This window comes from Sphaerodactylus townsendi, linkage group LG12, assembly GCF_021028975.2.
Source record: "Sphaerodactylus townsendi isolate TG3544 linkage group LG12, MPM_Stown_v2.3, whole genome shotgun sequence".
In the NCBI taxonomy this organism is placed as follows: Eukaryota; Metazoa; Chordata; class Lepidosauria; order Squamata; family Sphaerodactylidae; genus Sphaerodactylus; species Sphaerodactylus townsendi.
Window position 1 is genome coordinate 26,136,355 of NC_059436.1, and position 26,419 is coordinate 26,162,773.

The window sequence follows — 26,419 nt, forward strand, 5'->3', positions numbered from 1 at the left end:
GAAAAAGCACCTCGTGAATCTTTCCAGAGAAAGTTCGTTCTACTATAAAGGCCCCCTCTTTCAGGAAGCAAGAGGGTGGAAATTTATTAATAACATTTATAGACGGCAATCCACAAGACTCTTGGGGGGGGGGGAATCCCATCTTTCCGCTCTCCCTCACTGGAGCAGCTACTCACTAGCAAACCTGCTCGCCTGATTGCCTCAGCAACTGACGTGCCCTAGGCAGCCCAGGAGGCTCAAGCCCCACCTCTCCATTTGCCTCTGTGCCAGCAGCATGGGTGGGGGTGGAGGTGGTGATAGCTCCTCCTCAGCTCTCCCCCTCCCCTGCCCCACCTGGCCTCCCAAAACACCCCTGGCTCAGAGAATGGGCAGGTAGCTACTCAACTGTATGTCAAAATGGCATTCAAACATAAGCTTCAACTTTGTTTGGCTTTTCCTGTAAACTCGAGGGCTCTTTCTCATCTGTAGAAAAGTTCTAACGTATGTAACCCGGCCACGTTCCCCGTGTCTATCAATCTGCATGAAGGCAATTAGATACACGACAGGCCCACATTTGGGACCCAGTACAGGAAACAAATTACAAGCAATCTCACAGGTGGAAAGCCATGCACTCCACGCTGATTGTGGGGGGAAGAGTGTAGGACGGGGACACACAAGGATATCCCAAACTCAGGACTGAGAAAGGGACATCTATCCAACTAGGGTAGGAAAGGTTAAAATATTGGAACACCAAGGTGGGCCACAGCCAGGGAGGGAACAAAGGAACACCAGCCTGCTTGTTCACATACACATTGGGGGGGGGGGGGGGTTGAGAGCCGAGAGCCTCTGCACGTGCACATACTGGTGATCAAGCTGCTGGTAAACAAGACCAGCTAACGTTTGGGGGTTGGCCATCAGAAGACCGCTAGGTGAAAGAAAAGGGGAAGCGCCCTCAAAGATCTGCCCACACACACACAGGTCCCTAGTCGGCAGTGACATTTCAAACAGGGATTTAACTGAATGAGGAGCCATGGTGATCCTTGTGGCCGCATCATTTGCGGGAACTGAAAGAGGCAGGGAAACACCCCACACGACACACAGGTTTTGTCCATAGTTGCAAAAATAAGAAAAAACAAAATGTTAAGTAAGAAGGAACTGATACAACAAGTAAAACCACGTAGTGGAACAGCAAAAGATGACAACACCCAAGCACGGGAAAATCAAACATGTATAAATGAAATCCTCTTTCCCTGAGAGTAAACCTTATCTCTGTGATGTCGAAGGGAAAGGCAAAAATATCTCAAGGGTTCCAGGTTTATTGCTCAAACTGTTAATGGCAGTTTTGCCTTCTCTCTCCCTTGAGCTGGATGTGTCTCTTCAGACCACACACCTTTTTGTCTCTCCTTCAAGGACCCAGTGATGCTCCCGGCATGTCTCCCTGACTCTCAGTTAGATGTGTTTTCCACGTGCCTCTCTCCAAGGCTGGCAGTCTCTGCAGAGGTGCCACTAGCATCTGATTTTCCATTTCCCGAATCAACTTTTGTTGCTTTCCCTTGTTACTATTCCAAAACAACCCCAGGTTAAGAACTTAAGAACATAAGGAAGAGCCTGCTGGATCAGACCAGAGTCCATCTAGTCCAGCACTCTGCTCCTCGCAGTGGCCCACCAGGTGCCTTTGGGAGCTCACATGCAGGATGTGAAAGCAATGGCCTTCTGCTGCTGCTGCTCCCTTCTTCAAGGGAGCAAAGTTAAAGCTTATGTGTGAATGCCAGTGTCTCAACTGCCATGTTAAAATGTTCACGGGTTATAAGATATTAAATAAAGGTTTTAATAAATGAGCTCTGAGTAATGTCAGGTTGTTTTGTGCTCCTGAAGCTTCTCTGTTTGAGGACTGCCTCTCTCAGGCTACCAATGGAACGACCTGGAAGATTAAAATGTTGCCCACTGGTTTTTGAATGTTGTGATTTATGTCTACTAATTGTTTTGCACAGGAAGGTGAACAAGGGAAGGGAGGAGAGATGGCGCGGCTGGTGTGGTTAGGCCCAGGGATTGTGTTGCCAGAGTGGACATGGGGGCAGAATGTGAACCTTGACTTGTTGCAGTCCTTCGTTCCAGAGTTTGTGCTCATGTCAAATTAGGACACTGTTGTGAGTGAAAAGTTGTATAAGCTCAGAAGCTGTCTGTGAGCAAGAAAGTTTTGCCTCCGGAACAGGTTGTGGGCTGTTAATGATGCGGTGAACTGATTTGAGCTGAAAGTTGTTTGTAACCACAGTGGTATATTGCTGTTATTTTCTTCGGGCCTATTTTGTAGCAGATTGGTATTATGCTGTCTTTGTTGAGCTGTTTTCTTACTACACTGGTGGGTACTGTAATCTCAAAAATGTCTTTTGTAGATCCTGCAGTTGAGAATCCCAGTCTGAGGAACTGGAACAGATGTGGCTACAGTGTGTATCTTGGCTGTAAGCAATGGATCATTTGGTGTGTTTAGCATGGCGAGTTGAGGCATTTAAATATGTTTGGCAATCAGTAGGTTTCATGTGGTTTCTATGCTCCCATTATGTATTTGTACAGTAGTGTCTAGAATATGCACTCCTGGTGTGGTTTGGTTCATGGTCACGTTGATGGTTGGGGTGTAGTTGATGAATCATCTTTTTAAAAACTCATGTAGAACACAAAACACAGATATGCCAAGGTTAAGCAATACTTCTTCTCAGGGTTGGCTTTAATTTCTTCTGTCTTTTAAAAAAGTGTTGTACATTTGGCCCATCCTTAGAAGGTGGAGCTTGAATGCAATCCAGAAAAAAAGAAAATACCACCAGCACGCTTGATGCTAGGAAGGATCAGGGGAAGCGGAGAGAGAAGCTTTGTTCTTTGTCAGTTCCAACATTCACAAAACAAACTGGATAATTTTTGATACAAACACCTCAGTTATGGTGCAGTGTCACCCTGGGTGGGCACTACTACAAAATGACTGCAAAGGAGAAAGCCATCCCCAAATGGCTGGGAGATTCCAAGGCCAGCAGCCTCCTAAAATGGAAGCCGTGTTTTCAAATGAGCACTTTTACTCCGCGCCCCTGAAGCACTTTTTGCTCACTCAGCACAGGAACACGAAGACCCAGGCGGCAGCAGCAGCTCTCTTCTACATCAGGAAGCCACCACATTCCACTGGAAAGTGAAGGTCTGCTGTGTGCCCCGGCTGCAGGGAAGGCGGTCAGAGGAGGAGGTCATCCAGGTCAGGGAAGACTGATCTCCCTTGGGCCCGTAGCAATCCTATCAGGGAAAGGTGCAGGCTCTCTGGATCCGGAATGGGAAGTGATGTCTTGTGTCAGCAAACCAAAGGAACAACCTTTTTCACAGGGCTATTTTTTTTAAAGGAAGGAGTGCATTACAAATAGTTAGAATCCTCTAACTATGCTTATTCAGCTTGGCTGTTTGTGATGTGAGCATATCATATCCACTGAAATACATGCAGGTGCTGGGCAACAGTTAGAAATGTTTTACTGACCATGGAACGTCAGAGGGAGCAAGTAGGACAAGGAGCAATGGATTCAAGGGACAGGAAAAGAGATTCCACCTAAATATTAGGAAGAACTTCCTAACAGTAAGGGCTGTTCAACAGTGGAATACACTGCCTCAGAATGTGGTGGAATCGCCTTCTTTGGAGGTTTTTAAAAGATGTGCTTTGATGGTGTGTTCCTGCATGGCAGGGGGTTGGACCTGATGGCCCTTGTGGTCTCTTCCAACTCTATGATTCTATTCCATTATTCTATCATATCTAGAGGTGGGCAACAAGGATGATGAGGTGGCTGGCGGCCAAGTTTTATGAGGAAAAGTTGAAGGAGCTTGGTATATTTAGCCTGGAGAGATGACAGGGGTGATATGGTAGCTGTCTTCAAGAATTTGAAGGGCTGTCATGTAGAGGATGGTGTGGAGTTGTTTTCTGTTGCCTTGGAAGGTTGAAATTAAGTTTTCCGTTGAACATTAAGAAAAGTTCCTCTGTGGAAGCTTCCTCAGGAGACCGTGGGCTCTCTTTCTTTGGAGGTTTTGAAGCAAAGGCTAGATAGCCATCTGACACGAAGGCTGATTCTGTGAACTTATTGGGCAGATTAGGAGAGAACGGCAGAAAGAAATGAGCCAGTGCTTGGCTTTCATGATCCTTTCTTACACGCCCAGGTAAATGCCAATCATCACTTTGGGTTCAGGAAGGAATTTTCCTCCAGGGATTCTGGGAGGGTTTTTTGTTTGTTTAATGTATTGTCGAAGGCTTTCACGGCCGGAATCACTTGGGTGCTGTGTGGTTTCCGGGCTGTATGGCCGTGTTCTAGCAGCATTCTCTCCTGACATTTCACTTGCATCTGTGGCTGGCATCTTCAGAGGATCTGATGTTGGGAAAGCAAGTGGAGTGTATATATATCTGTTGGAGTGTCCAGGGTGGGTGAAGAAACATTGTCTGTGAGTAACAAAGAAGGCAACCAGGTCAATAGTTGAGGGCATCTGAATAGAAGTATCTGAATACTTCTTCTACTCATACTTCTATTCAGATGCCCTCAACTATTGACCTGTTATACTCCTGAATATGTTCGAACACTCAATGATCTTTCCCAACATCGAATCCTCTATTACCAGCCAGATACAGATGAAAGAATCGGGAAGAATGCTGCTAAATACAACTCGAGAACCTATAACACCCCCTGTTTGTTTGTTGGCCATGGATCAGTGTGTGTGTGTGTGGGGGGGGGGGGAGGTAGTTGTGAATTTCCTGCAAGGTTCATGGGAATCAGATTAGATGACCTGGAAGTCCCTTCCTACTGTGTGATTTTATAAGACCCGGAGTACAACTGTCTCAAAGTTCTTGCACAGGGCCAACTCTATCCTTTTGTCACATGGGCAAGAATCACTAGTTTGGAACTCTGGACTGTTGTCTGTGTGTGTGCCACTGAAACGATTTACTGCTTCTGGAACCAGTGACTAGAAGCAGGGAATTATCTGATGGTGGCTCTTCAGACTACTTGGTGCCTTCCATTTTGTCTTGGCCACCTGGTCAAATAGAGATGGGAATGGAATTCCTAGAGAGGAAGTGCCCATGAGAGGGAAGGCTCTGGCTGATCTGGCTAGCTAGGCTGGGGACAGTAGATTCTGCCCAGAGTTTGGAGGTTCTCCTGAACTCAACCTTGTGCATGGAAAGAGGTCAGCTGCTGGGAAGGTTTTCTTTCCTGTCTTCTGGCCATACAGATCAATGCGACTATTTATTTGTCAGGGGTGCTGTAGGCTGATCCTGCACTGAGCAAGGGATTGGACTAGACGGCCTGCATGCCCCCTTCCAACTCCATGATTCTACTTGTTACGTCCTTGAGACTAGCCCATTTGCACACACTTCAAGGCACCATTTGCACACACTTCAATCTATAGAACTGCACCAGATCCAGAGCTCAACTACTGATATATTTATTTAAAACACTTATTAGCTGCCATTCTTCCTCACGCAGCTGAAGGTGGCTGAGAACATTTGATCTGGGGCAGTCATGCACTTATGTGGCAGCACGTTGAACTATCTGCACTGATTTCTGGATCCAATTAAAGGCAGTGGTTTCGAGCATTACAACTATTTATCATCTGAGCTCCCCACACTTGCTTCTCTCCCCATATGAACCCAGAGAGACTTCTGTTTTTTCTGGTTCTGCCCACTCTGCTGTCGCCTCTCTGGCAAACTGAATGAAAACCACAGCCCGGAAACCACACAGCACCCAAATGAATGAAAACCGTTCGATAACAGCTCAGGCAGCCCACACAGCACAGGAGAGCCTGTCGGGGACTCTGGGGTCTCTCCTATGCTTCTCGCCTCAGAGCAGCTCAGTTCGCCTGCTATGGGGCTTCAACTTGGCATGACTCGGCCCAACACCCTCTGCTTGCTGCTGTGGCCAGAAGTCTGCCCTGCGTCCCTCTTGAGAAAACTGCTTGTGCCAGGCACGGCTTGAAAACCTGCCCAGACGCATAGCACCAGCAAAGCATTGCCTTCCTTTTTGGGCTGGACAAGAATGCAAATCTGCATGATGTTGTGACTTAAAGCTTATCAAAATTGGAGGTGATGCTGGAAAGTTATAAACTTATTATAGAAAGATGTAATATACACTCGGGAGACAGAGTACTTCAAGAGACAGTGTTTGCTATGTCACAAAAATGTGTTAACTGAAGTCGTATGTTTGCATTTTTTTTGTGCACCTGAACGTCTCCCTTTGAGGATTCCCACAAGGCTGGAGTTTGCTCTGTCCCAAGCAGGAGAGCCACCTGTGTTCCATGAGGGGTTTTGGTTTTTGAATGTTGCAACCAATTAATTTTAGTTGTGAGATGGTGTTCAGTCTGCTAACAGGGATTAACCGTTTCACATCCATCGACAACCACTTCTACAGGGTACCCATTTAAATCCAGAAGATGCACGTCCCCTTGCTCTGAAGGCAGGTGTGCTCCTTGGGGAGCCTGGAGGCTGCTGACCAGGCTGATTTCTCCCACAGGGCTGCCCTCTGACAACGCAACCCACTGAGGGACAGGTTTGAATCCCTGCTCTACCATGAAAGCGTGCTGTGTGACCTTGAGCCACTCACTCTCTCAGCTTAACCTATCTCGCAGGGTTGTGGTAATGATTACATGGCTATAAGAACAACGTAAGGTCTTTGAGTCCTCACTGGGGAGAAAGAGGGAGGTACAAAGGAAAGGAGGAAAGAAAAGAGAATAAAAGAGAATAAAAGAACTCACCTCCTCCAGATTCCGACGCACGCCCTCCAAAGCCTGGGTCTGGCCTGGGTCTTGCACGGTTTCCTGTGAGCTTTGCAGGTCATGGTCCCAGTGCTGTTTAATGGCTCTCAGGGTGGTCTGCCTTTTCCTCATGGAACGGGTCTGATGCACCAAGAACTTCTTGGCATTCTTTATGGAAGCTCCTTCAGCAGAAATGTAATGACGAACCCTGCAGCAAGAATACATCCAGCTGCCTTTTACGGAGTCAGAGAGGCAGCCCCATCCATGAGCGGAGGGCCCTGCTGCGGTCAGGCCCAGCTGCCACCCCCAGAGGCTTCCTCGTGGCAGGGGTAGGCTGGAAAAGTCAAACAGCCTCCCCACCACTGAGGACCTCCTATGGGCCGCAATGGAGGCTGGCTTAAGTCCTATCTGCGGCCTGCTGGCATAATGCTGGCAAAGAGCCGGCTGATGTTGGCTCCTCCCTGGCCACACCCTTGCCCTGCCCCTGCTACACCAGCGCTGGCGGGGGCACTGGGATGCTGGTGGGGCACTCAGCACAACGCTCCAGCATGGGGGGGGGGCGGTGACTACACGCACCAGCACCCTGCGGGGACAAATCCCACCTGAGCAACCGATCAGCTGCTCCCTGACAGCAGATTCACCCCCGGTATTGGCGCTGGGAGAGCCAATCAAGTTTAAGTATGGTTCACTCTGATAGTTGAGGTCTTTCACATGACCTATGACCTGTTCCTTTTAATGTGAGATGCCGGGAATAGAAGATCGGATGTTCTGCTGCTGAGCCACGCCCCTCCTCTGTGGAAAGGTTCATGCCAAGCCCCAAGCAAGCTGCAGTCAAGACTGACCATGGGACTGAAAACTGCAAGAGCAATGAGGCATGTAGCATCCCCCACCCTCATGACGAAGACACCCGGGGGGCAACCCCCCCCCCAAAGCTTTATGGTCTTGTCCCCTGTAAGTTATCCAAGTTTTTGAATAGAGCCCCATCATGACTACACAGAGCACAAGAGACACTTACTGATCAAGCAGGAGGCCGCTTTCTTTGTTGCTCTGGCTCACTTCAGATTCCATCTCTCTGCAGCAGGGCTTGAGGGATTCACATTTTTAAAATTTAGTTAATGAATATGCAACGGCAGTCTGCCCCCCCGTTCAATGAATGCCTTGGACATTTTAACAGGAATTGCTTGCCTAGGGCATTCCATCGTGAGGTGGTCTTTTTTGTCACATATGCAGCCGTTTTTACAACCTGATATTGTCTGCTCTGACTAGCAGCCAACTGCTTTGCCAGTGGTCCCCTTGGCATTCACAAGGATGGGTTTTGCAGAACTTGCTCTAGGATTCGGATGCTAAAAGCTACCACTCAGTAACACATGACCAAAGGAAATCATGCCTTCCTCTAGGCCCCTCCAAAATAAGTAAGGGCAGCAAGTTCAAGGTACATGTTGCAGGCAAGGCGGTCAGGTGGTGGAACACCCATCGGTGGACACCTGGACTGCTCTGCTGGGAAGCCTGGGGGAAAGGCACAAAGCAACTTGAACACTCCCAGGAGCTCTAGGTGACTGTTGACGTGAAGCTTCCTTTTCTGGGCAGACTGGGCTGGCTGAGGGACTCCACGGCCACCAGCCAAGGTCTGAAGGGCTTTGCTAGATTCAGTCCAGGGCACCTTCATGTGAGTTATGGGAATATTGGCACAAAGCTCCTGCAGTGGCCAAATTACAGGCCACACACTCCATGACGCGCTTCCCTGAATTTACCTGGTTCTTAGATAATGTGGACGCTTCCAGTTGGAGAGCCTTGGACAAATGAAGCTTGTCCTCAGGAACCATCTCTAAACAGGCACCTCTCTTCTCCAAAAGGAAGAACTGACAGTGCCCCAAAATTGATTGACAGCTATCTGAAATGTTCATGCAGAAGCCTAAACCTTTCGTCCTACAGCATCTAATGCCTTGCCCTCTTTATCCACCAGAGTCATGTCTCGGAACCCTTTTCCTTTCCTAGGAGGATTTCTACTACTACCCAGTCAGAAGTGGGAGGTGAAGATAAGAAGGGGTGCAGTGCCTGTCTTCAGTTTCTTTCAGCTTCAACTACATTTCAGAGGCTACCTTTGGAAGCCTTGCCCATCACTGAGAACAAAAGGCATCCAGAGGAACCCAAAGGCATAACCTTATCAATGGATGAGGTTGTCAGACTGAGGGGCTGAACCACAGACCTCCATGTCCAGGGATGTGGCAATGCCAACAGACCGTCTGCTGTAACACCAGCAATCATTGCTTCAGGACAGCCATTTGCCAACAGGGGCTGATTCCGCAAGGGCCAAAAACAGCGGTGTGAAAACGGTGTGAAAACAGTATAAACCCTTTTACGCCCTTTTCATACCGTTTTCACACTGCTGTCTTTGACCCATGTGGAATCAGCCACGGTTTTAACAAAAACATTTGAGTCAGACTCTGAGGTGATGGGATCAGGCTAAAGTCTTGTGCCTTCTCTGACAAAGCTGGATGCGCATGAGCAGAGTCCAGTGCTCCCTGGCTCGTATGTCAGGAACACCTGGCTGCATGGAGTGGGGAAAGCTCCTTCCAGCCAAAGGATGCATGAATTATAAGGCCAGCTGCAATGATGAGGCCAGACCAGAGGGTGAGTCTGTAATTGAACTGGCATCATTCTGCTAGCTGGCGAAAGGCCACGGCATGTGCAAGGCCTGGCTGGAGCGGCGGGGCCTGGATCCGTAGATGATGCCACCGGAATGGCTACACATTCATCTCCAGCCGTTCACCCACTGAAACTGAAACAGGCAACCTGGTAGAAGAAGGCAAGGGAAGCAGCAGCAGCGAAGGAGTGCTTGGAAGCAACATTTGCGGAGATCGGTGGATCTCTTTGCTGGAACTCAAAGGGTGCTTGTGAGCTTTACTCAGTTCTGCACGGCTACAGTCCTTATGTTTAGTTTTTTTTACTTTGCCTTTTTTGCTGACAGCTCTGAACTTCTAAACTGAACAGCAGGGTCAGGGGAAAAAATCAAGGGTAGTGGAGTTGGACCTGAAGGCCCCAAATTCAGAACTGCTGGAAGTGAAGTGAATCTGACCTGCCTTTCAATGAGGTTGAGGACTCGCAGGGGATTGATGATGAAAGCACCCTCTCCCAAAATGCCACCTGGAAGCTCTACCACCACAAGCTTTCAAGGTGAACTGACAACAAGCTGGGCATGTCCTTCGCAAAAAGGCAGTAAACAAAGAACATCTGTCCACTGGAAAGACTCTGGCTTCACAGTCTGCACACTTATTCAACAACCTCTTCTGCACCACGTGGCTGGTGTCTGCCTCCAGTGTTATCCCTAACCAAAGACAACATTCCCTCTGCAGTCACAGAGAAAGAAGTACAGGAGAGGGCTCCCTCCTTTCACACGGAAGTCAAAAAGTTAAGAAAAGGTGGTATGGAGGGGAGAGCACTTTCTGCCATTTAAAGAGCTCGAGAACATTCACTGTAGCAGGCCTAGCATTCCGTGTGACTGTTAGAGACAACAATGAATCACAGAATCATAGTCTTGGAAGAGACCACAAGGGGCATCAGGTCCAATCCTTTACCGTGCAGAAACACACAAAGCACTCCTGACAGATGGCCATCCAGCCTCTCTTTGAAAACCTCCAAAGAAGGAGACTCCACCACACTCCAAGGCAGCAGATTCCACTGTTGAACAGCCCTTACCCTCATGAGGTTCTTCCTACTGTTTAGGTGGAATCTCCTTTCCTGTACTTTGAACCCATGACTCCTGGTCCTAGTCTCTGAATCTTTAGCTACTCAGGCCCTAACGTTCTTTGTTAAAGAAACAGCTGTGCTCTGCAGAGAAAAAATCCTTCCTCTGCAGGAAGAAAATAATCTTTAGTTAGAAGGAAGGCGTCACAGACCCTAATCCATTTGCCTCATTCTTTGAATACGGAGCCCACTCAAAACAACAATTTGGAGCCCACTCTGGGACTGGCAATGGTTTTTTGATCCCAATCCAGCCCTGCCTGCCCTCCCAACACTCCAGCACCCGGGTTTTACTGACCTCCGGATCGCTCTCTCTCAAGTCTTCCACTCGCAGGTCTTCTTCCATTTTCCTGGGAGATGCCTCACTGCTCTGCACATCCAGCCTCTTCAGCAGCTCCTCCTTGTTCTTGCTCGCAGCCTCCAGCTCACTGCCAATGAACCAGAGGAGAACGAACACGCCACCTACAGCAAGCGGCAACCAACCAGGCTACACAGCGGCCACAGTCTGTGCTGCTCATTTGGCTTCATGGAGGGGACAAGAAGGTCCTTCCTCAACATTGTAGATATGGGGAAGAATGTAGCCAGCCCAGACCTGAGAACAACTTCTCTGCCTCGAACTTCCCACTCCCCTGAAGACATTCACGGAGAAAGGGTGGAGAAACGCCCAAAGAGGGGCTGACTGATATAAGCCAGGTCCCAGCAGGGACAGATGACAGGAGATCAGCCAAATTCCACACAGCCCGAGATGCTACCACCCCTGCCCAATATGCATACCTGACCTGCTGCTGCAGCCGCTGACTCTGCAAGCGTAGCAGCTCCACCTGTGATTCCAGCTCTGCTTTCTGGGCCTGGAGCTCCAGCAGAGAATTCTGCAGCTGCTGGGCTGTCTCTGACAGAGCTTCCTGCTCTTTCCGGGACGCCGCAATGCGGAGCTGAGCAGTCACAGTTGCTTCCTGAGGAAGGAAATGCCAGGAATTTGCTCTCCTGTAGCCCACGTAGGTAAAACTGCTATCACGCGCCAACTGCTCTCCACGATGGACACCCAATTTGAAATTGAGAATCAAAAGGCCTCATTTGGAACACCATGTCTAATTCCTCAAAACAATTATTGTAGCACTGGAAGAACTACAAAGGAGGGTAACTAATAGTAACGATTAAGAAGAGCTTGAAATTCTTATGAAGACCAAGGGATGTAATTTGGTAGGCATTACAGACTGGGATGAGTCCCATGACTGGATGGATGTGAGTTGTTCAAGAAAAGCTGGAAGTCTCAAAGAGGAAGCAGAGGGGCACTACATGTGAGGAGAGGTTTTGCTTGTCAGGAAATACCAGGATAGGAGGCAGTTAGCCCCGTTGTCAGTATCTGAGTGAGGATAAGGGAAGGACGGACACACAGCAATGTGGCTGGACCAGCCTTCTGACCTGGGTGAGGAGGTGGATGTTGCCCTCCTTGAACAGCTTGACAAATCAGGCTCCATCCCTGAAGACTGGAAGATGGCCAATGTCACACCAATCTTTAAGAAAGGATCTAGGGGGGACCCGGGAAATTACAGGCCAGTCAGTTTGACATCTGTTCCTGGTAAATTAGTAGAATCTGTCATTAAAGATAAAATTATAAAACATGTAGAAAAGCAAGACCTGCTGAGAAAGAGTCAGCATGGCTTTTGCAGAGGCAAATCCTGTCTTACAAACTTACTAGAGTTCTTTGAGGATGTAAACAGGCATGTGGATAAGGGGGAACCAGTGGACATTGTCTACTTGGATTTCCAAAAGGCTTTTGACAAAGTTCCTCACCAGAGACTATTGAGAAAACTCAGCAATGAAGGAATAAGAGGGGAAGTCCTCCTATGGATTAAAAACTGGTTGAGAAGCAGGAAGCAAAGAGTGGGTGTAAATGGGAAATTCTCACAATGGAGAGATGTAGGGAGTGGGTGTCCCAAGGATCGTGTGGGACCAGTGCTCTTTAACCTATTCATAAATGACCTGGAAGTAGAGGGTGGGTAAGCGTGGTGGCCAAGTTTGCAGATGATACCAAGGTGTATGCAGTGGTGAGAACCACAAAGGATTGCGAGGAGCTCCAGCGGACCTTGATAAAATTAGGTGAGTAGGCTAAGAAATGGCAAATGCCGTTCATTGTAGCAAAATGCAAGAGTGATGCACATAGGGCAAAAAAATCCAAACTTCACATACTGCGCTACAGGGGTCAGTGCTATCAGTCTGAGACCAGGAAAGGGATTGGGCGTCTTAGTTGATAGTTCCATGGGAATGTCAACTCAATGTATGGCCGCTTTGAAAGGCAAACTCTATGCTGGGGAAAATTAGGAAAGGAATTGAGAATAAAACTGCAAAAGATTGTCATGCCCTTATATAAAGCTGTGAAGTGCACGACCGCACTTGGAGTACTGTGTTCAGTTCTGAGGTAGCCACATCTCAAAAGGATATTGAAGAGATAGAAAAAAGTGCAGAGAAGCGGCGAGGATGATTGAGGGACTGCAGCACCTTCCTTATGAGGAAAAGGCTGCAGTGTTTGGGACTCTTTAGTTTGGAGAGGAGGCGTCTGAGGGTGATATGATTGAAATCTATAAAATTATGCATGGGGTAGAAATGTTGACAGAGAAATTTTTCTCTCTTTCTCACAATACTAGAACCAGGGGCATTCATTGAAAATGCTGGGGAAGAATTAGAACTAATAAAGGAAACACTTCTTCATAGCGTGTGATTGGTGTTTGGAATATGCTGCCACAGGAGGTGGTGATGGCCACTAACCTGGATAGCTTTAAAAGGGGCTTGGACAGATTTATGGAGGAGAAGTCGATTTATGGCTACCAATCTTGATCCTCTTTGATCTGGTGCAAATGCCTTAACAGTCCAGGTGGCACCGAGGGCAACAGCCACAGAAGGCCATTGCTTTCACATCCTACATGTGAACTCCCAAAGGCACCTGGTGGGCCACTGCGAGTAGCAGAGAGCTGGACTAGATGGACTCTGGTCTGATCCAGCTGGCTTGTTCTTATGTTCTTATGTTCTTATGACAAGGTATCTAGACAACATGACCTGGTAGTTATGGGTGACTTCAGCTTCCCTGATGTATGTTGGGAGACAAACTCTGCAAGGCGTCCACAGTCACACAAGTTCCTGACCTGCCTGGCCAACAACTTCCTTCATCAATTGGTGGAAGAACCTACGAGGGGCTCAACCATACCTGGCTTAATATTGACCAGATGGGGTGAAGATGGTGGGGAGTTTAGGGGAAAGTGCCCATGTCCTCCTATAATTCTTTTTGCTGTGGGGGACCAAGGAAACGCATAGCCACGTTTGCCTGTTAGATTTTAGCAGGGCAGACTTTAATAAACTCAGAGGTATGATGGGAGTCATTCCATGGGCAAGACGGTTGGAAGGGAAATAAGTGAAGCGTGGGCTTTCCTTCTTTCAAGCTCAAGCTGTCGCTATTCCAACAAGAAAACATGGCAGGGAATCCAAGGAGCCACTGTGAATGAACGGAGAGCTCAAGAAGATGAGCTCAAGAAGAAAAAGAATATATTTAGGAAATAGAAGGATGGGAATAGTTCTAAAGAAGAGTACCTGGAGGTTGCTAGCCACTGGAGGTCAGCCATCAGAGAGGCCGCAACTCACAGAGAGCTGACGCTGGCCAGGAAGGCTCACTACAACAAGAAAAATGTTTTCAGACACGTGAGGAGCAACTGCAAGATAGAGGCAAGAGGCCCACAGCTGGATGAGGAGGACAGAGAGAAAGCAGAGAGGCTCATTGCCCATCTTCCCAGGAGAAGAGAACAGGCTCAGGTGGAGATGGCAGCAGGCCAGGCACAGCATTGGGGCTGCTGGTTGGCATGGACAGGAAGGTAGGTGAGAAGCACTGGGCTGCCCTGGATGACTACAGATCCCCCAGGCCAGATGGCAGCACCCAGGAGTGCTGAAAGAACTACCCAGAGACCTTGCTGAGCCTTTGCCTTATGGAAAAAAAATTTTTTTTGCATCTCTGTCATTCCACCTACACGGAATTTCTAACATACGAAGAGAATTAGAAATGGACTGTATTTTCTCCCTGGAAATAATTTCTCAGTGGTCGTTGACCCTATTCCTGGACAAAGCTTGGGAGCATATCATCTAGGACAGGGGTAGGGAACCTGCGGCTCTCCAGATGTTCAGGAACTACAATTCCCATCAGCCCCTACAGAGGCTGATGGGAATTGTAGTTCCTGAACATCTGGAGAGCCGCAGGTTCCCTACCCCTGATCTAGGAACAAAATGTATATTGTTAATGTGTATTAGTTTATGTAAAGCTTTGGGTTTTCTTTTAATTTGTATTCAATAAAGAAGTTTATAATAATAAAAAAGATTAACAAGTAGCAATGTGATCTTGTAGTACAGGTAGACAGTAAATCAAATATGAGCAACTAGTGTGATGCAGTGACAAAAAAGGCGAATGCAATCTTGGGATATACTAACAAAGGCAAAACATCCATCTTGCAAGCTGTCATCATAGTACCACGTATATTGCACTAGTCAGGCCTCCTCACTTCAAAAAGGTTGTGGGCCAAATGGAATGGGTGCAGTGGAGAGCAACGAGGATGATCAGGGGGCTGCAGACCAAGCCCTATGAGGAAAGGCTGAGGAACTTGGGAATGTTTAGTCTGGAGAAGTGGAGACTGACGGGAGACATGTGCCAGGACTACAACTCCCAGCATGCACCAGTTCTCGCCTTTTTCCAACAAGAGCAGAAAAACAAACTGAGAAACTACATCCCACCGGAGCTTCACGGCCAATGAGAGGCCAGAGACTGGGTGGGGGGAGAAAGCCGATTGGTTGTTGTTGAGTTCAGAAATAAAATAAATACTGGAACTGAGGACACGAATCCTCAGTTCCAACACCCTGTATTTAGGGCAACGCAAATCAATAAAGTTCTTTTCTTTAAGTTAACTTTGTTTGAGTGTGTTCAGCCTGACAGACATGATTTTATGACTGGTGCACCTTTTCTGTGAAGAAAGGCTAGAGAGTCTTGAGGTTTCCCATTTTGAAAAAAAAAGACAATCAATGATGGTGGAATGATGGTAACTGTTATTAGTTTTGCCGTTGAGTCACACCGGACTTATGGCAACGCTCTAGGGTTTTCAAGGTGGTTTGCCATCCACATCACAACCCTGTTGTTCCCTGGAGGTCTCCCATACAAATACTTGCCAGGGTCGACCCGTGTCTGGCTTCTGAGATCCGATGGGATCAGGCTAGTCTGGAGCTATCCGGGGCAGGGCAGAGAGCATGATAGTTGTGCCTATTGTGCAGAAAGTGGACAAAGAGAGCTCTTTCTTCCTTTCCCATCATGCTAGAGTTTGGGGCACCCAATGATTTTGATAGGAACTAGATTCAGGAAAGACAACAGGAAAGGTTTCTAAATTGTGGAATTCACGGTCAGTGGACATAGCAATGACCATCAGCATGGAGGGCTATAAAAGGAGGTCAGGCCGATTTGAAAAGGAGAGGTCTCTTGGTGGATACCATCCAAAGCAATGAAGAGCTGCCACAATCAGATGCAGCAAACAAGAGAATGCCAGAGCACGCAGGCTGCATCAGCGGAAGGCCTTGGAGGGTTTCGGCCTAGGACCTTCTGCATGATCGGCAAATGCTGTATGACCAAGCCATGACCTCTCCCCACAGTATAAGCTGAAGTGATGGGGAACTAGGCCGAGTTCCACCCCTGCAGCTTTGCACAGTGTCTGTTTGCAAGGTTGTGTGTTTTGACACCATCCTCCCATTTTCAGCAACTGCTCCCTCTGAGGTCCCTCGCCCCTCAGCACAGCTCTTGACATAGTTAAAGGAACAAAGACTGGAAGGTGCTAAGCCACTGGTACCCATTCATACCAGCGGAGTACAGAGATAACGCTGCCTTCTGAACACAGCTATTCAACCAACTACTTTCCCTTCCCAGGTGGCCTTGAGTGGCGTCAGACCTATTGCATGCAGCCGGTGGGTCCGCTCTGCTAGGTACTAAATCTTCAGTCCAATCCATGGAACAGTAAGAAAGGAAGAAGCCTTCTCTGCTTAGAAGACCTCAATGTGTGTTTGAAGGAGCTTTCCTCCCCAAATCCAGGCTGAACCCTCTCTCACTACAAACTTGACGCTGACCCTCTCATGACTGCCTTGAGCAAGCACTGTGTTTCCTCTCCCCCCACCCCCAGCTACCATACAGGGGCTGCACAGGAGACTGTGGATTCCGTCTCGTTCAGTGTACTCACCAAATGATGGAAGCCTGCAGCTAGGAATTGGGCACTTCTGTTCTCCACTCAGTGCTCCTCCCTCTGGAGAACAGAAGTGTGGGGGGAAGCAGAATGCAAACAACGAGACCAAGTAATCACACACCTTCATCTGTTCCTCAAGTTTCTGCCCTTCGTCAAGCACTTCCTGCTTTTTCCTCCTCAAGACCTCTTCCTGCATAGGAAAGAAGAGAGCAAAAGTGAAGAAGGTTGCCTGAGCAAACTGGGAAGGGAAAAGGCATCCCACACCAGCCTCAACATCTCCAGTTCTGCAAGTACCTTGAGCAGGAGGCGAGGGTTCATATTTACATTCTGGGATCGAAATGAGGATACCTTACCAGGGCCAGAGCAAGGGGGAACTGCGCCTGGGGCACGCATGCGCCATACACCCCTGCCACGCCCCCGCACTGGCGCCCCCCTCCAGTGCGTCACATCCCCCCTTTCCCCTTGGTGCTACGCCACTGTATCTTACTAATCTGGTTTTTGGCTGGGTTTTGTGATGGGAAACTACTTTCTCTGGTTTTGTGGATAAGCTACACTGGACATGGATTGCAGTCATTTTGATTCTGCCTATAAAACCATCAGCCAAGACACCCTTCCAGGTCAACTTTCAGGAACGAGGTCCACAGATGGTGGCTGTGGAATCTTCCACAAGGTGGATTCTAAAGGGCTGTGCTGAGAGACTGCCAATTGACTTCACAGCCCTTGAAACTGGAACTTTGCAAAGAATTCCACATGCTGTTGCCTATATTCTTCACCATATACAAGAAACCATTGGACTTTGGCCTCAGTCACTACTGGTATACAAATAACGTGAAGAGGGAGTGCAACATAATCTAAGAAGGGAAAATGAATGACCAAACACCATCTAAGTCTCTCTCTCTCTCTCTCTGAACATTAATTCAGAGAAGACTGAGTTGATGGTGTTTGGTCATTGATTTTCCCTTTTGCTGGACGGTGTTGAACTCCTCCTCAATGCAGATCTACAGTTGGGGGGCTCCCCCGGACTCAACAGTGCTCCTTGTGGGTCAGATGGCAATTACAATCAGCAGGGCCTTCCACCAATCAAAGGGGGGGGGGGGGGGCAAGTGATGTACTTTTCCCAGCCATAGGAATTAACTGAATGATGTGCCATGGAATTGACAAGAGCAAGAGACAGCTATCCGGGCCCTGCGGGATCTTGGGGAAGCCCGCAGGACCTGTAAGACTGAGCTGTTCCACCGGGTCTTTCGAGTGACCAGCCGCTGAGTGAGGTGCCCCCTCTTGTTCTTGCTCCTTTATATCATGATCCCTTTATATTAAGGGGATCCGCCATTTCCCCCTCTTGGGGAGGACTTTAAATATGGGTCTCATTGGATGCCTTTTAATTGTGTTAACTGCTGGTTTTAAAGGGATTTAGTTATTATATTTTAAAACTGATGGAGCCTGTGCAAATTGTAGTTTATGTAGTTAATTTTGCTCCCTTTGTTTGGTTTTATTGTGGTAGATTTTATGTTGTACACCGCCCAGAGCCCCTCGGGGATAGGGCGGTATAGAAAACTAAACAATAAATAAATAAATAAATAAATCCCGCTATGTTGGTTTTACAGCTTCAAGACAGGCATGCCATTTCTTTCTAGGCCCAAATCAATGTGTTTGTGACTTCTCAGACACACTAAGAGCTGCCTCCTCCACAGGAATCCAACTATAGCCGTGGAATTTCCTCTGGGGCTCTGTTATGAGTGCTTCCCACTCCTTGAGGAAAGGCACTGAGTGAACATTCCGAGATGGCTACTAAAGATGCTGAACTCCCTCTCTTAGGAAGGACAGAGGGCCCATTAGGGAAAGACTTCCAGTATCAAGGAGAGACAGGATTTTTCAAAAAACCATTAGATTAATAGCTTTAACAATCTTTGAAGTAGTCATTTATTCTTCCCCTATTTCAGTTAAAGAATTTCTGGTTTTCCAGGCTCTACTGCCCATTAAGTGGATAGCAAGTCTACGCCGTGGGAGGGGGGGAGGGGGGGAAGGAGGAATACTTGCTGGCTGAAAGTTGGCAGTAGGAGTATCCCAGTGGAGTGTGACAATGAGTTCAGGTTCTGTTTAATGTGGATGCAAAATTATGAATGTATGGACTTGAGGAAAGAGGGTGGGGAGCTTCCACTGAAACAATAATAAAGAATTATGGAAACAAAACATGAACAAAAGAGTCATTAACACAACAAATCCATATAAAACAACCCGATAATGAAAGAATCCAGACTGGAATTAATAGCAAAAGTAAAACAAAAAACTCTCACCTGCACATAAATTAGCAATCAAACATTTCACCCAACACCTTCATCCATGTCAGTATGCAAGAATGCAACCTACACCTAACAAGGAGCATGTTGGCACCACCCTCCCCGAAAAGGCACTCTAGGCAGCAGAATAGCCATTCCCTCCTCTGTGAAAGGCTAAAGGAAGCTCAGTTAGACTGTGTCTCTCATTGGGGACAGACCGTGCCAAGAAGAGCCACCACAACAGGGCCATGCTCTCTGCAGTTTTGATGCAGGCTGTGCAGCCAGCTCCAGGTGGACAAACTATGCAGTGTGTCCCCCCCTCCCCCCCCAAAGCTTCTTTGACGAATAAGGCCTGGAAAGGAAATGCCACAAGGACTGGGAGCAGCGGCTGCCAAGACTAGTGCATTCTGATTAAGGGGTCTTTCTGTCAAAATCCACACCTGTGCCCCTCTTCAAGACAGTTGGCTTTGAAAAACATTTATCTGGAGAAAAAATGCTTATGCTTCAGCTGGCCAAATTCCACTAGATCACAGAACAGACTTCTCCCTGGGCCAGGAGCTCAGCCTCTTTGGTCTGTGCATCAGCAGCCCCAGCCTCCAGCTCCCGTCCAGGCAGGAGTATCTTCTGTTTCGGCCCAACATGAGCAAAGACAGAAGGAATTAGGCCAAGACCAAGAAGCTGGCATGACCAGGCGTTGTCTGTGGGGGGGAAGGGACCAATCTTTGCTGGCTAATGATCTGAGGGGGAAGTAGTTGAATACTTCTCCAGCTGAATTCATTCAGGAGAGGAGAGAAGTGGGAGAAGGACGCAGGGACAGACCTCTCCAAGACTGGCCTGCGGTGCAGGGGCAGCACCACCCACACACCCTTTCTCAGCTCTCCCGGCCTCCCACCCAGACAGCCTCCTCTGTGCATTTCCGACTGGAGGTCCCCCCGCCTCTGCCCCGTTCCACTAGCGGCACCTGCCCCACCTGCTCCTGATGGCTCTTCTGCAAGCCCTTGAGCTGCTCAGCCTGCTTCTTCTGCAAAGCTTCGACTTCTGCCTCACGGAGCAGCTCCAGGCGTTGCTGCTCACTTTTCAGGGCAGCCAGCTGCTCTGCCCGCTGCTTCCTCTCCTGCCGAAGCCAAAGACAGAAAGGGTTCTCACAAGCTTAGTATTCCCCCCTTCCTGAAACTCCCGTGGGCGTGTTTCTGAACAGGGTTCCTACTGTAGTCATCTATTTACTCTATTAAACCCCACCTTTCTCTCTAATTGCACATAAAGCATCTTGGATCATTCTTCTCTTCTTCATTCTATTCTTACAACAACCCTAAGGGGTTGGCTAGGCTGAGAGCATGTGACTGGCCCAAACTGACTCGAACCAAAAGGGAAACAGGTTGCTAAAAAGGTGGCAGAGCAGCTTTTAAACTAACTTCTGGGGGAAAACCAACAGAGACTTTCCAGTTTGGAATGACTCATGGCAAATGGACAGTGGCCAATTCTTGGTAAAATATCGTTGGGAGAGGACAGGACTCTGAGAATGAGTATAGGGCAGTAAAGAAGGACTCGCAAGGAGACGTAAAGGCTGAGGGAGCAGAGATCCTTAGGAGGGGATGAAAAATATAGATGCCTTTTTCCAGTGCCAAGAGCAGGGCACTGGGGTCTTGCCGCTGAATAATAACGTAGAGGGCATTTTAGAAAACCGGGGGAATGGGGACAGTCCATGGGGCACCATTATCCCTAAATGTAAAATCTACAGTCAGGAGAAAAGAATGTGCCGGGGGAAGTATTGTTCATTATATAAAACAGGGCAGACAGTCAAATAAGTAAGAAGACATAAGGGGAAGAAGCACTCCCACAGAATCAAGATAGACAGCAGGGCCAGGCTAGCCCGATTTCACCAAAGCACTCAAGCTAAGCAGGTCCGCCCTGATGAGCACTCGGATGAAAGGCGACCAAAGAAGTGCAGGGCAGCTACACAGAGGCAGCCATCTCTTGCATGGAAAACCCTTCGGAGTCATCATAAATCGGTTGTCCGCAGTTCTTTAGAACTCGGGCTCTCTACAGTTCTTCAGAACTCTGTCAGCCCCCACTAGTTTACAAGGTGTCTGTTCTTGGGAGGGGAAAGATGTTTGTAAGCAGCCTTGAGGAAGGCAAGGTACTAATCCAAACCCCCTTCTTCTCCCTTCCCCAAGGTCTGGTTGCAAGCTTACCTTGTCCTCATATTGCTGTTGGAGCCCAACCAGGGCCTCCAGGTGTGCCTCCCTCATTCGCTCCATCCTTCTGGCATGGTCTCGCTCGATCTCCTGCCGTTTCTCCTTCAGGAGGCAGCTCAGCTGTTGTGGGGGCAAAGGCATGCTGTCACACCACCAACACCACAGAAGACTAGTTTGACTCTTAAGGGTGAAAGAGCTACAGTCACTTCAAAATTGCAGTAGTTACTTGATGTGCTTCCAGATATAATTCAAGGCCATGAGCAGACAAGTGATTTTCAGGCACTAGGAAAGAAGGGAGGTTCACATTTTCCTTTCTCGCTCCATCAGGAAAGGATTCAGACATGTGATGTTCAAAAAAAGTCAGCCATCCTGGGGAGACTCGGGAGATATCTGGTCCTGCTCGTTTTCCTCTCCTCTGTGATGGCCTTGACATCAGAGCTGGAAAACTCTCTGAAGAGAGGTGGCTTCGGCAGTTTTGTGGTGATAATTCCCAGAATTATGTACGAGGAAAGGCCCAGAGAGCGGGTCTGTCAACAGCCAAATTGAACAAACTGACTGAAACAGGAGTAGGTCATTTTGGACATTCAAAGACCCATCACCTGGCAGTTCCACGCTTAATCCTGTAAACGATCTAAATACATCCCCCCTATTTATTTCACCAAGGTGGAACCCACCTCTCTAACAAGTTCCCAGAAAAAGAAGAATGTGCCAAATATGGGCCTTCTGGTGCACTGACTCTCGGCAGAATACTAGCATTGTGAAAACAGCCCATGCAGGAAGACAAAGTTGCTTGATGTGCTGAATTAAGCGACCCTCTTTCAGAACAGACTGATATTAAGAACCCGGAGAAAGAAGGTCCCTGGCATGGCTAAGAAGTCAGCACCTGTCTTTCTTTTGAGAGGGTTTGAGCTAGACTCCTGCCTATCTAGAGCAGAGGAAGGAAAGTGCCCCAAACCAGGCACTGATCTGCTGGCATTTCTAAGGGAGGCCGGGGGAAGGGGGAGAGAAGGAGAGGAATGATCTTGGCCAGACATCATGGGGACAAGTCAGGGCCCAGCAAAGCTCCCGCCCCTCGGGTTCACCTGGGGCCCAGAGCCTCCTTTAGGCAGGGACAAATGCCCGTCAGGCCAATGGTGCCTGTTCCGCTTGCCTCAGCTGCACAAAGCTAGCCAATGTGGCTTGTCTTACTGGGCCCTCCAGCACTTTGGGAAGACTCTTGGCTCTGGATCCTGACGCAGGAGCCTCCAGGGGCTGGCTAGAGCCACATCAGTTGTGCCAGAAAAGCAGGCAGTTTTGTAAGGAGGACAGCCTGAGCTTCTACCAAGAGGTAGAAGTGGACTTGGTAAAAAAGTGGACCAAGGGATATGTGTGTGCGATTAGTTTCCAGGCACAAGAGCCTCACCAGGTTCTTTTTAGCAACATGAAGGGAGGCAGCTATGAGATGCCTGGCTAATGTGCCTACATAAGAAAGAGCCTGCTGGGTCAGACCAGAGTCCATCTAGTCCAGCACTCTGCTACTCACAGTGGCCCACCAGGTGCCTTTGGGAGCTCACATGCAGGGTGTGAAAGCAATGGCCTTCTGCTGCTGCTGCAGCCAAGCACCTGGTGTACTAAGGCATTTACAATCTCAGATCAAGGAAGATCAAGATTGGTAGCCATAGATCGACTTCTCCTCCATCAAACTGTCCAAGCCCTTTTTAAAGCTATCCAGGTTAGTGGCCATCACCACCTCCTGTGGCAGCATATTCCAAACACCAATCACACGTTGCGTGAAGAAGTGTTTCCTTTTATTAGTCCTAATTCTTCCCCCCAGGATTTTCAATGAATGTCCCCTGGTTCTAGTATTGTAAGAAAGAGAAAAATTTATCTCTGTCCCCATGCATAATTTTATAGACTTCAATCATATCCCCCCTCAGACGTCTCCTCTCCAAACTAAAGAGTCCCAAACGCTGCAGCCTCTCCTCATAAGGAAGGTGCTCCAATCCTTCAATCATCCTGGTTGCCCTTCTCTGCCCTTTTTCTATCTCTTCGATATCCTTTTTGAGATGTGGCGACCAGAACTGAACACAGTACTCCAAGTGCGGTCGCACCACGGCTTTATATAAGGGCATGACAATCCTTGCAGTTTTATTATCAACTCCTTTCCTAATTATCCCCAGCATAGAGTTTGCCTTTTTCACAGCTGCAATGCATTGAGTAGACATTCCCATGGAACTATCAACTAAGACGCCCAAATCCTAATTCCTGGTTCCTGGATAAGTGGTCTAGTGCCAATAGGACTGTGATTGGCCCTGGAGAGTCCGTCTTCTGTGTATATTACTACAGAGGTATTGGTCAGATGGATTATAACTATAATTGCCTATTTGCAAGAGCTTGGGCTTATCCTCCCTTCACCACCAAGCTGGGGGAGAGAGATGTTTGGGGAAACCCCGCACCTGAACCCCTAACTCTGACACAGAGTGGTGGCTGTGACAACAAATTTGGCTGCCACCAGAGGCATTTAGCCAAGGAGCAAGTTTATGGATGACTCTAATACTTTCCAATACTTCAAGCAGGAGCCCCCTGTGACAGGGTGCCCTTTAATCTGCACAGCTCATCAGAAGCCGTGCTGGGCACAAGCCCCACCTGGCCCTGCCCACTTTCTAAAACCACCTGGCAAATGCCAGGAAAGATACTGGCAGACATTATGGTGCCCATGGGCATGTTGGGTGCCTCTGTTCCAATTAAAGCTGTACTGCCAACCTGGAATTGCAGCAATAGAGTGCCGGGAGCGAGAGGGTGAAGTTTCAGGCTTGTTCTCAATCTGAATGGTTCAGTAAGGGGGGTAGTTTATAACCATGTACAGCAAAGTGCTACCACCAAAGCAGAGTGCTACAAAGGAACCACCTGTAATAACAGGAACCACCTGTAAACAGGAAAACAACCAAGGGGGAGCCAGACAGATGGGAACGCAGAGGTAACTCTCTGGGCGTAACACTTTCTTCAGGAATCTGCTGCAAATCTCTTCAAACCTACAAAAACCCTGTAAGTTCTGTTCTCTTTTGGCACAGCGATGAACAAATGGAGAAGATAACGAAGCATCTCTAACACTATGGATTTGAAGGAACTGACTTGATGGATGTTCAGCAACAAAGACATAAGATTATACAATCCTTTCCTGTGGGGTTTGGGTAGATGTCTGCAGGAAAAACTACAGCCAGTCTCACGCCACACTTGTTGCACTGGCCTTACTCTGTTGCCTTCTTTTACCTTGTTGTTTTTCAAAGAAGCTACACCCAGTCTTCATTCATGGAAGACAGCTGCAGCTCAGAAGAATTACAGTGGAAGTAGACTCTTGAGCCAGAGCACCATTTTAGCAAACAACAAATGTCAAGATGTTACGGATAATGCACTTTTATTGTGTTAGCATTCTTATTCCACCCTACCTCCATGGTGCTCAGGATAACAAAAGTGGATCTGTTCTCTTCAGCTTTATCCTCACAACTAGCTAGTAAATTAAGCTAGGCTAGAACATGTGACTGAGCCAATGACACTCCTCATGCTTCATGACAGAGTGGATTAGAAACTGACCTCTCTTTGTAGCTAGTCCAACATTGAAACAGTCACACGACACCAGAGCTCACTGAACAGGGCACACTCTTACTTTGGCTTATGGCCTCTCACATCACATCTCTGTCCCTCATAGGAAGGTAGCGACATCATCACATATGAAATTCCACAATAATGTTTGTAAACACTTTGCATTTGTAAATTCTGTAAAATGTTTGTAAAAATGTGTCTGCAAACACTTGAGGCAGGGTGAAAAACTCTTCAACAGAGGACAAACTCAGTGGCAGCGGTCTGGTGGAATTTCAGCCGGGGACACCTGGGAGGCTAGCATGCAGCAGCAGCACACTCCCAGGACTGTGTTTTTGGTGGGAACCAGCCATTCCTGACCTGCACACAAGAGAACCAAGCAACACAGGGATGCATTCCTGCTGCTGGCTGGCAGGTTACCGCTGCTTCTGTTTTGCAACTCTGGCTGAGCCACGCAGAAGCGAAAAGGCACGGGATGACTTTTGTGGGAAGAGGAAGCCTTTGCTGTCCTGAAGCAGGCACTAGCTTTGCTGAGGGAAGATGTTGGATAGGAATCAACCTTGTTGTTTGGTTTAGCTTCTTGTTCCATTACACAGACTTGCTCCTTCTACACCCCCACGTGCCATCCCCAGCCCCACATGCCCCAACAGAAAGCACGCATCTGCTCAGAGTTAATTGGTGAGGTCACGTTAACTATGTGGATGCTAGGGGTTCAGCTGAGCCTTGCACTAATCCTGGTGAGTCACAATAGGAGGAAGTGTTATATCCTGGTCCCCAAGCAATCCTGAGTGTAGTATAGAACAAAACAGCAGGTGGGAGGATCTTTGCCTTCTAGAAACACTACCTCATGCTCATAGTCAGCTACTTGGTGACTCTTCTGCACAGTGCTCTGCTCTGTGCTCCCCAAATCCTTCTGCAGCCTGGCCTCCTGCCACCTGGGGGCCTCTGTAACCTGAGACTGGAGATTTGAGGCAACCTGCAAGGGGACAGTGGGAGATGGTCAGCCAACAGTCCTCCTAATCTCGTCGATCGTGGAGAACCAATTGAGCTACATGACACTTCTGTTCAAGAGACCAAACAGGCCACAGAAGATGCCAGGCAGGGGCATGAGGAAACTTCCTGATCTCCAGGAATTTTACCTTGAGGTGCTCGGCGACTGCCGCAGAACGCCAGTGCTGGAGATCAGTTGAAAACCTCTTCTCTAGCTCCTCCATAGCCTGTAAAATCACAAAGAGGCCTGTTAAAATGAAATCCCTGCTAAGTTAAAACTGCGTCAGAAGTGAAGACATTTTATGATTGATCTTTGTCTTTCTTTCTCTCTCTCTCTCTCCCTCCCGCCCCCTCTCTCTCTCCCTCCCCCCCCTCTCTCTCTCTCCCTCCCCCCCCTTCTTTGGCTAACAGCCATTAGCATTCAAGCCCCTTCTTGACTTGTCCTACTGACAGAGCATCCCTGCATTCTTTTCCCTACCAGGTAAAAAGTCTACTTCCAAAGAAAGTCCTCCTAACTTCTACTGTTTGACTTTATTGAACTACATAGGGTGTGTATGTGTGTGTGTATGAATTCATCTGTTTAAATATCTGTGGTTTGCCAAATCTCAACCAACGGTCTCCAGATCAGCAAACAATATAAGATCTAATAACATATATAGAA

At 48.1% G+C, this 26,419-nt stretch overlaps 1 protein-coding gene across 2 annotated transcripts in view; it reads right to left on the reverse strand.

Moving 5' to 3' along the window:
- Positions 1-26,419, reverse strand: part of CEP164 (centrosomal protein 164) — a 46,632-nt gene that overhangs the window by 5,279 nt on the left and 14,934 nt on the right. The window contains exons 9-17 of one of the 2 annotated variants that reach the window (XM_048512697.1): positions 25,908-25,985; positions 25,613-25,744; positions 21,190-21,312; positions 19,968-20,111; positions 16,843-16,911; positions 11,245-11,423; positions 10,769-10,898; positions 7,745-7,812; positions 6,730-6,937 (exon numbers count right to left, since the gene is read on the reverse strand). In XM_048512697.1, the coding sequence (XP_048368654.1) occupies positions 6,730-6,937; positions 7,745-7,812; positions 10,769-10,898; positions 11,245-11,423; positions 16,843-16,911; positions 19,968-20,111; positions 21,190-21,312; positions 25,613-25,744; positions 25,908-25,985 (1,131 nt within the window). The remainder of the gene's footprint in view (positions 1-6,729; positions 6,938-7,744; positions 7,813-10,768; positions 10,899-11,244; positions 11,424-16,842; positions 16,912-19,967; positions 20,112-21,189; positions 21,313-25,612; positions 25,745-25,907; positions 25,986-26,419) is intronic. The other variant, XM_048512698.1, reaches the window with a different exon arrangement.